General features: G+C 41.1%; 1 protein-coding gene across 1 annotated transcript in view; it reads left to right on the top strand.

Annotated features, from left to right (window-relative positions):
• ANKRD28 (ankyrin repeat domain 28) overlaps positions 1-13145 on the top strand; it is a gene marked incomplete in the record, with an annotated part of 2819689 nt that overhangs the window by 2740020 nt on the left and 66524 nt on the right. The window contains 1 exon segment of the mRNA XM_044066773.1: positions 5339-5430. Within this exon segment, the coding sequence (XP_043922708.1) occupies positions 5339-5430 (92 nt within the window).

Here is a 13145-nt window from a genome sequence, read left to right as displayed (position 1 = left end):
GACGCAGTGGCTCAGAAGGTCAATGTTCAGATGTCTACCTTAAATTCTATAGCTAACTCCTCCATGAGGCTGATCTCCTACACAGCCACAGGAGCGAGTAAGGCAGCGAGTTCCAGAGTCTCTCTCAGGAGACACTCCCGGATGCGCCTTTCTAATTTCGTGGAGGCCTTTAAGTCTACATTCACCAACGCCCCTTTTGATGGTTCCTCCTTGTTCAGAACCAAGGTGAAAGACACTCTCACTAGGTCCGAGCAAGAGGGTAAAACTCTGTCTGCCGTGGGAGTCTGTTTTTCCATGCCTTCTAGACCTTATCCCAAGAGCCAGAGGGGTGGGAAAATGTGGTTCAAGAAATCGCAGAGATTTTTTCCTGACATACAAAATGAATCCCCCTGCAGGGGCAGGGGAGGGGGTGGCAACTCAGGTAGACGTTGCCCTAGATGCAGAGGAGGCCCGCGTAACCAGGGAGACAGCGATTCCTTTCATGGTCCTTCCTACCAGCGCTCTTGATTTGAGGCGCGACTGCTCTTCTCCGGAGCCAGTCGGGGGTCGCATCTCACTATACCCAGAAGCCTGGCAGCGTATCACTCAGGACCAGTGGGTATTAAAAATTATTTCCGGAGGATATCACATTCCACCCCCCCCCCCCGACGATCAAAAGAATCCCAGATGTTCCACCCAATCAAAGGGATTCCGCAGCTTCAGAAATTCAAAAGCTGCTAGAAAAAGGAGCCATCCAGCATGTCCCCTCAGACCAGCTCAGATTAGGGACTTACTCTAGATTCTTTTTGATGCCAAAAAGAACAGGGGACCTGAGACCCATCTTGGATCTCAGCCGCTTAATCCTCCACGTGAAGAAGTCCAAGTTCCGAATGGTCACATCGCAATCTATTCTCCCATTGTTGGGAAAAGAAGTGTGGATGTGCTCCATCGACCTCAAGGATGCTTACTACCATATAAAAATGGACAGGACATGCAGAAGTCACCTATGCTTCTGGCTGGGAGCCAGTCATTTACAATTTTGAGCCCTGCCCTTTGGTCTCACCACAGCTCCCAGGGTGTTCACCAAATGCATGGCAGTGGTGACAGCTCACTTGAGATGTCAGGGATTCCAAGTGTTTCCGTACCTTGATGATTGGCTCCTCTCTGCCACCGCCAGGCATGTACTACTACAGACCAGAGACGCCACGATCAATCTGTGTCAACAATTGGGTGTCACTGTAAACTGGGAAAAGTCTGCCTTATCACCCTCACAGCGTGTCACCTTTATAGGCGCTGAGTTAGACACCGTGCGCATGAGGGCATTTTTACCTCAAGAAAGGATTCAAGGTTTGCAACAACAGGTTAAACGCATTGCTCCCTTTAAAGAAAGTGAAGGCAAAAACAGTTCTGAAATTATTAGGGACGATGGCCTCAACAGTTATTCTGGTCCCTCTTGCGAAGCTACACATGAGGCTCCTTCAGTGGATGCTCTTCGCCCAGTGATTTCTACAAAATATGCCGCTTTCTCATCTCATAATGATCACAGACAGGTGCAAGCAGGATCTACGCTGGTGGCTTCACACCAGCAACCTCAATGCGGGGAAACCCTTCATTCCATCCCCTCCTGTTGCCCCAGTGACCACGGATGCCTCCCACTTTGGGTGGGGGGGGCATTATCTCGGCAGGACAGTCTAAGGCATGTGGCAAGAATACGAGATGCATCTGCATATCAATGTCTTGGAGATGAGAGCAGTGCTACTAGCGTTGCAAGCACTGCACAGCTTTCTTCCTCTCGGGACTATTGCGATCCACTCAGACAATATGTCGGTGGTGTGGTATCTGAACAAACAAGGCGGAACCAGATCTTACCCCCTTTGCAAAGAGGTCATGCGAGTGTGGCAGTGGGCAGTGTCTTCCCAACATTTTCTTGTAGCAACACACATTCTGGGGAAGTCCAGTGTGATCGCCAACAGGTTGAGCAGAGCTATTCTTATGCCTCACGAGTGGTCCCTGAACAGTCAAGTTGTGGAGCAGATTTTCCGCAGATGGGGTCAACCTTGCTGCGACCTATTTGCCAATCCCCTTAATACCAAGTGCAGCAGCTACTTCACCCTTATTCCCCCTCAGGGGGAGTCACGCAGGGATGCTCTGGTCCACGATTGGCCCCCCGGTCTACTATATGCCTTCCCTCCTGTTCCTCTGACAAAGGTTATTCAGAAAGCACAATCCTTGGGAAGCAAAATGATTCTGATTCCTCCACACTGGCGTCGTCAAATTTGGTTCCCCTTTCTCCATCCCTATCTTATGGACGCACCCTGGATTCTGGACCCACAACCAGACCTACTGACTCATATGGCAGGGCAGTTCCATCCCTCTCTTCAAACCCTCCGGTTGACAGCCTGGCTACTCCACTTCCATCACTGATCAGGTTTCATCGCTTTTCTCCGGAAGTGGTTCATATTCTGTCTTCTTCCCATAAGCCTTCAACCAGGAAGATTTATTCCAGTAAATGGAAAAGATTCTCTGTATGGGCTCATGAAAGGCAAATTGATCCTTACACAGCCCCAATCTCTTCAGTTCTGGAATTTCTTTCCATGCTTTTCAATCAAGGCTCAGCAGATGCTACCATAAAGGTCCAGTTGGCAGCTATTTCCACTTTTCACGTTGCCAATGAACCCAGTTTAATGGCACATAGACTTTGTAAGACTTTTTTGAAGGGCACTGTGCTGCTTTGCCCTCCAGTCTTTGAACCGGTTATGCCTTCATTGGCATCTAAATTTTGTGCTACAATGCCTCACCACTTCCCCCTTTGAGCCTGCAGCTACTTGTGACATGAAATATTTGACTTGGAAAACTATCTTCTTGGTAGCCATCACTTCAGCCAGACGTGTCTCAGAGCTCCAAGCCTTGTCAGTAAGAACGCTGTACTTGATTTTTCACAGGGACAGGGTTTCCCTCAGACCAAACCACTTCCTTTATGCCAAAAGTGGCTTTGGTTAGTAATGTCAACCAGTCCATTGAACTGCCTGTAGTTTTTCCAGAATTCTCTAATAGGGCAGAGTTCAAATTTAACCAGTTGGATGTTCGCAGGTAGTTGCGCTTTTATTTACATAGAACGAAGGATCTTACAAAATCAGACCAGCTGTTTGTCTCATTTTCAGAAAACAAAATTGGGTCTCCTGTTTCCAAAGTAACTTTGTCTAGATGGATCTTTGGTTGTATTTCCTTCATTTATGCCTCAGGTGGTAAGGATTTACCATTTGAGTGAAGGCTCATTCTACCCGATCTATGTCTACCTCTACAGCATTTCAGGCCAGGATGTCTATGGATGATATTTGTGCTGCCGCTACATGGGCATCTCCTCACACCTTTATTACTCACTACAAATTGGATTTGGTATCTTCCTTTGGTTCCACAGTGCTCAGGAGTATTTTCCACTGAGCCTCCCAGGGTTCAGGTGCTGGGGACACTGTCCCACGGGTAAAAATGTAAGCGAGATTAGACTACATAATATCAAGAAGTTATGTACTCACCATAACGTTTGATGTATGTAGTCCATCTCACCTCACATTCTTACTAACCCCCCTCCCCTCCATCCCCCATCCTGGAGGACCTAAAGGTTAGTTCTGGTTTCAGTACTCCTTTCAGTATTGGAATGTTTTTTCCTTCTTTGTGTCACATGGATGAAGGGGAGTGATTGTGTGATTGAGCTTGCAGCAAACAAGATCTGGGGAAAGGGAGCAGTGCAGTATGGGATACCTCTTAACCCAGCCAGTTGAAAGACTTCTAGCTAGAGTATGGCTGAGTCGGAGCCAAGGTTCGGCTCCGATCCCTCGGGTAAGAATGTGAGGCGAGATGGACTACATATATCGAATGTTATGGTGAGTACATAACTTTTTGTTTTTGCTTCATTAATTTTGTATCCTGAAAAGGTTTGAAACTGTTTCAGTATGTTCCACAGCAGTGTAATGTCCCTTCCTGGTTTTGTCAGGTATAAAATAATGTCATCTGCAAACAGAGCCAGCTTTTCTTGACTACCATACCAATTATATCCTTGAGTTTCGAACTCCCTTATTTTCTTTGCCAATGATTCTAAATGTAATGCAAATAAAGGGGAGAGAGGACACCCCTGCCTGGATTCCTCTGCTCAAGGAGAGATCATCAGAAAGGACCCCACCCCACCCACTTTAATTTTCTTCTCCGATCCCTCATATATCCTCCTAATTAACCTTATAATTCTATCAGGGAATGCAAATGCTTCAATCGTTCTACTCGTAAATTCCCATCTTACTCTGCAAAATGCTTTCTCTGCATCAAGACCCAAACTATCTGAGTCAACTTGTCTTTCCAGCTTTCTAATATTTTTTCTTCCTGCTATTTTTATCTTTGTCAGTGGTTCCTTATTTCAGTAATTATTGAGTTTCTTGGTTCACTTAACTTGGCACCTTCATTTATGTTTTGATTTTTGCTTCTTTTTTTCATTGCATAAGTGGCTGCAGCTTTTTAACTGTCATTGTTTTATTTGTTTCTGTTATATTATTTGTTTACTAACGATGTATGCTTTACTGTGTCTGCAACTTTGTGCCTAAATATTGTATCTGTGCTTTGGAGATTTGAATGTAAGTGAAGATTAAATTGCACCTTGTTGGCAGAGCTGAATGGTGCATGTTTTAGTAGAATAGCTGTCAGCAGCAGTTAAAAGAGGCACTGGGTCCTGGTAATGCAAGTTACAATCTGAAAAATGAATGGTTTTGCGTATATGGTGGCTCCATAAACTCAACTGACCAGATTTTTGCCTCATATGTTTGATCTGTTCCACATAAAATTTGTGATTTTCTGGCAAATCACTGAGGACTGAAGTCAATAAATGACATAAATTGCAGTTTCAGACTTTATAGCCTTCAGGAAATGCATGCTAATATAAATCCTGTTCTAGCAAAGTTTATCAGAGCAGTATTTAAAAATCTCTCCCTATTTTTGGGCCTGTGCCCCCCATACACTATTTTAGGCTTTGTCCCAATTTCTTGCAGTAGCAGGTTGAGAGGTATGGATGGCTTACATTTGCAACAAGTTGATTTACTGTTCCTGATGTGTCATTTCCCACACAATTCTCTGTGTGACTACAGCATTGAACCAGATGCAAGCGTAGCTTACAGGGGCTTTAGAAGACTCGGAATAGTAGGATTCCTAGGATGTGTTGACTGTGGTTAACCTTCAGAAAACATAATAGGGTTGAATGTTATTTACAAAACTGTTGTAGTGACTAGAGGCAAGCAATCATAAAGTAAAATATTAGCAGGAAAATGTTGCACGTTTCCTGTTATCTTGCTCTGAAATTCGTTTTTTTTTTTTCTTCAAGGCCTCTGCATGTTGCTGCTCGCAATGGACTAACACTAGTTGTTCAGGAACTATTAGGAAAAGGAGCAAGTGTACTTGCTGTAGATGAAAATGGTAAGGTTTATACCCTTTTCAAGGCACTAACCTGCTTAAATATTGCTGATAATTTAAGCTAGCTCTTGTACTTGTCTTAGCTGTACTATTATTACCTTACTTTAAGGATGATTCTTCAAACACATAATCCATCTTGGACTTCTTAATGTTTATATTTCCTTTTCAAGTGGTAATCTGCTATGTGGCATTTGGTGTTGCTGTGTACCTCATGTGCATGTAATAGTATATACATTTAATTTATTATTTATTAATCAAATGACTGGCCCAGGGCCTTTTTCAGCTGTGACCCAACCCAGAAGGCATTAAGAGTAGGTATCTGTGGACCATAAAACATAAAACATTGTATAATACTGCGAGATGTCTGCTTAAAACAGAACATCTCATTTCAGTATGAGAAATGTTCAGTGATGCAAAAGAATACTAATGAATACTTTGCCCAGTGCATAACACAAAAAAATAGAAGTGTAAAAATAAAACTGAGTTTGCACAGAAGCTTAGGTAGGAATGCACATCAGACATGTAGTAGAGCAAATTAATTGATTAAATGACTGTTAATTGAAATGTTAAAAAAGGATTTTGTATGCAAGCTTTTGTAAAGGATATTAAATTAGCAGGAGGATGTACTAGTATACAAAATGAAAAATTGTTGTACTTAGATGAAATACAAAGTGTACAGACAAGTTAATCACAATATAATTAGACTTGAACTTATTTTAATGGTGTGGATAGGGGGTCTATATTTCATTGACAAACACTTAAATGTTCGAATCTGTAAAGGTCGACCTTTAGAGATTGAACATTTAAGTGTTCGAAAATGTAATAAAAGAAAAAAAAAGGTAAACTGAAAGGGTTTTAGCAGGGGGACAAGCCCCCACACCCCCCTACTTAAATATACAAACTCCGAGATCGCACTTCAGTGCACGGCAGAGCGGAAACAGGAAATTTCCCATTCCCTACACTGTAGTGCGATCTTGGAGTTGGTATATTTAAGTTGCGAGGGCTGTGGGGGGTGCAGAGGGGCTTGCCCCCCTGCTTTACACCCTTTAGTTTTTTTGTTTGTTTTATTTATTTTTTTAATTTTTAAAGATATTCGAACACTTAACTGTTCGATCTCTAAAGGTTGACTTTTAGAGATTCGAACATTTAAGTGTTCGTTTATCTAATATAGACCCATGGATGGGCACATTTTGTGTACTGAACTGAGAGAAATAAGCTAAGAGGAGGTCAGAAGGGTGTTATAATAGAATTATATGTTTTGGGGATTGAAGAAAAGAGTAAATAAGATATGAGTAGGTTGTATTTTAAGGGAATGAGTGGGATTGGGAGAGAGAGTAGGGAAATAGTAATAGTCTTTACATTGACATGACTTATTTAGTTGGGAATTAAGTTGCTTTATAAAGTGGGCAAGTGTATGTAAATTTCTTATTTTAGTAGGCACGGGATTCAGTTTTGCAGGGGCAAGTTTATAGAATGTTTTTTTAGTTGTAGCTAATGTAAATGGGGAGGGGGGCAGAAATTTGTACCAGAGTTATGAGTTTAGTATGAATACTGATGAGACGCTGATGGGCAAAGGAGAACAGAAGGAAAGGAAGAGAATTTTGTATGTAAAGGAGGCAAAGAACGAAAGGTGCCTCTTTCTGAATTTGGTAGAAAGCTTGAGATCTAATGAAGGTATACCAGTGATGTCTTGTATGTGAAACATTAATGAAGTTATGGATTTTATTAAGAACCCTTTATAGAGAGAGAGATGGTTTGTGAATTAGAGAGGGATGTAAGAAGAAGGGTGTATTGAAGCTAAGGAATAAGAATGTTTTATTAACTGTTGACTGTTTCCTCAGGGGAAAGGAAATTGGTTATAATGTATGCAGCTTTTATTTTAAGAAAGCTAAAAATTAATGTTTCACTACAGAAGTTCAGGTTTATGGAGTGGTCAAGATTTATACCAAGTATTTATGAAAACTGGTTCAGTGGGTGCCCCAGTGAGTGGAGATGATATTGATTTTTGTCTTAATGTAGTAGTGTCATCCTGTGGGTACTAAACCAAGTATAAACTGTATTGAATTTATTTTGAATTGAATTAGTGTTTGAAGTAAACTGAAGCAGTAGAAAACTCTTAGAGCAGATATATGAATATCAATTACTGGAGGAGATTGAAAAGAATTACTCCATTAGGGTAATAAAGCCCCACAAGGGTGTGTGGGGGTTTTGTTTTATTTGACAATCTAAACTACTCAGGTGAAATATTAAAAATTTTAAATGAAACAGGCTGCTACATATCAACCTCCACCAATGAGATAAATCTTTCATACTTCAAAATAGACCAGTATTTGTAAGATAGTCTATTTCAACATGGTATGGATCTTGATATGTACAATTTTTTGAAAAGTCCTAACCCAGTAATACCAGTCATTTTTGGAATCCCAAAAATTCACAAGAGCCTAGTCAACCCACCTTTCAGGCCAGTTATCTCAGCAGATGGCTCAAAAACATATCCACTTGTAGTAATGGTGGATAGGATTATAAAATCTGTGCAGAATTTAAATACCCACATGATTCGAGACTCATGGGATTATGTGGGAAAGTTAAAACTTGATTGCTGGGACAAAAATATTGTTTTCCTGTCGACGTCTAGATGTATTCTCCTGCATCCCCCAGGATATAGGGTTAGAATTATTTTATGAGGCATTAATTGATTAATTTGATTTTTTGACAACAGGCAAATTAGGATATTAATGGAATATATTGAAGGTAATATTGGTGAACAACTACATTTGGTTTGAAGGTGAGATTTCAAGCAGATAAAGGGCGTGGCAATGGAGGCTGCACGTGCCCCCATTTTTGCAAATTATTGATGCTTTTCTGGGAAAGGCGCTATGTGTTTTCATCTGAATATCAGAAATACATGGAACGCATCGAATTAAGAGAATTGATATGGTAGCTAAGGTTAGAGTCAACACACTCCCCCAGCATTCATGACTGTACTTCCTTGGTTCCTGTCCTAAAGTAAAGAGCTAATAAGCTATGATCTATTTTGAACAGTTCAATTTGTAGTTTAAAATATATACAAGTATTTATTCAACATCATACATTTATTCATTCATAAATTTGTGTTTTTACTTATGCTATTGTATCCATATACATTCATTATATTTCAGCTTTTTATAATATTTTTCTAAATAATTTATTTGTTGTATTTATGTATTTAATATTTACCTGCACAGTTTTTGAGATGACAGTATTAAAACAATGGTTTTACTCTGCCTGTTTTTTTCAGTAAGATTTCCCTTTAAATAAGTGTTTTTTTCAATTAATTATTTCACTTGACTCTTATTGTATTGGTATACAGGTAAACACTGGCTATTGCTGTTTTATTCTGAAGAAGTCCATGTTTTATTGAGGACAAAAAGCTACTTGCAAATTAAAGACTTAATTCGTTAATTGTTCTTGGTGTTCTTGGATTATTCAATTAAGTAGGCGTTTCCTTTCTGGAGTTGTTTTTTTTCCCCCTCATACCAGGTAGAATTTACTTTTTGATTTTAGCCTTTTGATAAGGAGCAAATCTCTGAGAACCCTACCAGTGGAGTGTCTATGAAAATGGAGGAAAGGGGAATAATCATGCAGAATGACAAGCAATTTTTTCAATACCTTCTCCTGCCGTGGTGTGACAGGAATTAGCCATCAAAACCAGGTCCCTGTTATGGCAGATAAAGGTATAGGTAAATAAGCAAAAGGGAAAAAAAGAGCATAGTTTCAGAATTGTCTAAATAGTCTTTGACTTGAGGTAGCCAGGGTTGAAGTGAGGTACTCATATTCATAATTCTTTCCTGCCTTTTCCCCTTACTATTGCTAAGGCCTTTGGACTGCTCACATTTCAGTTGTGAAGCCCTTTTTCTTCTTGTTGCCTCTTCTGATTATTCTTTGCTCTCTCTTTCTCTAGCTTTATAGCTATTCTTTTAGCTTTCAGGGGTCGTACTGGAATACATTTGGCAAAAATTATCTAAGATGGCACAGGTGGCATCCTGCTTAATCCTTGAAATGACATGATGTCCTGGGGGGGGGCATCCAGAACCCAGACAGGTAAGGGTTCTTAGCTCTAGAAGTTGGGGCAGACATCCAGATTACTAAACAGTGAATCCAGTCAGGCATGTAGTATTATGATAAGTTATGCTTTTTGGCCATGGAGAGAGTGAAAGAGGTCATGAGTTTGGCAGTTACAGTGAGTGTGCTGCAGAGAGTTCAAGTTTGGATTTTTCTGTCTTCTGGGCTTATCAGCATCCCTGAACTTCTCCCTGATTCTAAGGGGGTCTACAGTGGCACCAGTGTGACCTTAAATTATCTTTAAAGTTCTGCCATTAGTGTAATGTGGTCTATGTGACATGGGTCCTCTATATCTTAAGTAGCTTCTGATTCCCTACTGGCTAGTTAGGTCCATGGGTTTGTTGGAGGTTTCCAGAATAAGTTTAATGACATGTGGTACTCCCACATATCTCTGAAACCTCTTTCTCCAGTGGATTAGGAAGAGCTGTGCTCTGTCAGGTTTTTAAAAAGTTTTTTTTAAGACTCATGTGTATAGTTTAACATATCCATCCATCCACAACACCCTTTTCCTCCATTTTTGCACATGTGATCAGGGTGTCACATCAACAGTGGCCATCGTATACAGCCAATGTTGATGTTTAATCCAGCACTCACTTTGTTTGTTTTGATTTTATTTCCCACATATTTATTGTAGAGCCGTGGTGGTGCAGCGGTAGCGTTGTCGCCTCACAGCAAGAGGTTCTCCCGTTCGATTCTCGGAGCACCTTCTATGTGGAGTCTGCATGTCCTCCCCGCGGTCGTGTGGCATTCGAAAGACATGCGTGAATGGGCGTGCCTTCGTTGAAGGTTGGGCGTTGAGCTGGCACCTCGGAACCGTAAAAAATCTACTGCCAATCATTAGTGGACCTGAGTTCCACTGTGGCGACCCCTAACTGGGAAAAGCCGAAAGAAGAAGAACAACATTTATTTTAAAGTCTGTTTTCATGTACTGCTATGTCTGCTCTTTTTCAGGTTTTATTTGTAGGGCACTTGATTACAAGCACTTTAATAAACCTGAACTTGCATTTGCACCTTTACGGATGTGCATATTTCAGTGGGTACAGTGCCACCACGTTCTCATGGATCTTCTGATTTCAAAACCCCATTGCAGAGTCTTGGAGTGGTGGTCTGTTTGCAGCAACCTTCAAGGTGGGGGGTCTCCTTTTTCTGTACCTGAAGCTATCACAGATTGTGACAATGAATGCTGTGCTATTGACATGGGGCTCTCATTCTGTTTCCTTCAACTTATGGGAAGTGATTCACTGTGCAGAATAGGGCTCCACATCATTCACTTAGAGCTTTTTGCATGTCTCTTGGCCCTATTGGCTGTGAAGGGGAAGGCTGCTTTCAGGGCCTCTCTTGATTTTACTGATAACTAGTCTATCATGTAGTACCTAAGCAACCAGGATGGCAGGGGTATTGCATGTTTAGCAGTGGGCCACAGACAGAGCTAGCACTATTTTGGTGGTTTGTACTCCTGCCAAAGTGGAACTGGCTGAGATGCTACTGCATTTTTGTTCTGAAGCTAGAGATTTAGGAGCCTTGTAGGACATGCCAGAGGTCAACCTTGTAGGACATGCCAGAGGTCAACCTCTTGGCCACCCATAAAAATTTAATTCTCCCTTCTGCCAGTAGAGCAGAGCAAGAGTCGCTTTCTCCAGTGCCAAAAAGCATAACTTATCATAATACTAGATGCCTGACAAGATCACTGTTCAATAATCTCAACTACTGGATGTCTGCCCCAACTTCTACATCTTGTGTCTTCCTACCATTCCCTCTGATTGTGTGCCTGATCCACAAAGCACAGGAAAGAAAGACCCAAACTAATTTTTCTCACCCCTGGTGACCAAGATATGTATGGTTTCAGGCTGTTAGGTTACTGACATTATAGGAAATCTTTCCAGTTCTACTAAAGTACAGTAGTTGTTTCCCTACACAGATGAGATGACCGCTATAAAGCCTGGGATTTGATGTAGATCTTCTGATCCTACAGAATTTTTGATGTGGAGTTAGAAATGATTGATGTCACTGGGAAATTTTCCTCCCAACAGATGTACTCTTCCAAATGAAAGAAGTCATTCTTTATTTGTGAAGAGAATTATTCCATGCTACACCCAGTACAACTGCAAGATGTTCTCAAGTATCTTAGGCAGTTGTATGGTTTGACTGTCAGTTATTAAATTATCATGTTGCATGTGTTGCTTGTTTCTGCTCATCATAGCCTTGTGGAGGAAAAAATTGCAGCCAAATACTTGTTGGTAAAGTAGTTGCTTAAAGGGGATGCATATGTCTGCCTGTCTTTGACGACCACCCCTCCCCTTGAGACCTGAACTTCTTGTTCATGGGGTGGCGCAGTGGTAGTGTTGTCACCTCCGGTTCAGTTCTTGCTGGAGTGCCTTCTGTGCAGAGTCTGCATGTCCTCGCTGTGTTCGTGTGGGTTTTCTCCGGGTACTCCGGTTTCTCCCACAATACAAAAACATGCATCTGGAGCATTTCTCCCTGGGCCTCCGCTGAAAATTGGCTTTGTTCCAAGTCAGACTTTTCCAGTAAACAAATGTTAAATAAAATAAATAAATGTTTGAAAGGACCTGAACCACATTGCATTTGAACTTGCAGGTTTGGTGGATTTGAACTTGTTCTTCTGGAAAGCACTTTGAATGATGGCTTTCACCTCTGCCTGTTGGATCTCTGAGCTTCAGATCCTTATCTGGTTTGTCACAAAGACTGGATGTCACTTTCTGTATTTCTTTCTAAAAGTGATGGCAGCATCGTTTCTTAAACCAGTTTATTCACCATCTTGCTTTCTTTTCAGAAACAAACCAGAGGAGAATGAGCTAGATGTGTGCACCTCCACTTCAGGTTCTTTCTTTTGTGAGTTTAGGAACAAAATAGCAATTTGTCTCATTTACTGTCGGGAAGGAATGGCAAACAGTTGACTATTAAGCTTTTACTGAACTGCTAGCTGCATTATATTTTGCCATAGTGGGGCAAACTACAAATGGAAAATGCTGCCATCAAAGGTGCAATCCATTATGGTTGTGGTAGAATGTATTCTTGCTTCAGGAATATCGCCCTAACAGATATTTGTGTCATGACCACTTAGTTTTTCATTTGTAACTTCAGGCATTATTGCTTGGACCTTGACTCCAGAAGTCTGCCATCCTTTATCAATTCTTGTCATTTTTATTAAGACCCTTTGGCAAAAATGTAGGAAGCAATTGTTTGATGCTTTATCTGATCTGGCCTAAAAAGCAAGAAATCCTACTTGGATTGTAATCAGAAGGATCTTTGCCAAACAATTCATATGACTAAAGGAAACCACTGGAGGGCAAATTCTGTGATTTTCTCCAAGCCTTTCCTTTCTGTGCCCACTTCAGTTTCTTGTTTGTCTGTCTGTGAGATTAACAGAAGGAAGTGTACAAGCATAGAAATTAGACTTACCTCCTCAATTCTTTTTTGTCACCTAAAGGGACTGCACACCACTCCAGCATACATCTCAACTGTCCAGATTTTCGCTTCATATTCTCAGTCTGTCCCAAAGTGTTGTGGCAAATCATGTCACTAAATAATGATATGAATTTGAGTTTCAGACTTCATCCTTCAGAAAATGCATGTTAACACAAGACATGCTGTTCAAA

Source organism: Protopterus annectens, chromosome 3.part1, assembly GCF_019279795.1.
Source record: "Protopterus annectens isolate FY-2018-M chromosome 3.part1, PAN1.0, whole genome shotgun sequence".
NCBI lineage: Eukaryota > Metazoa > Chordata > Ceratodontiformes > Protopteridae > Protopterus > Protopterus annectens.
This window is presented reverse-complemented; position numbering and strand designations above follow the sequence as displayed.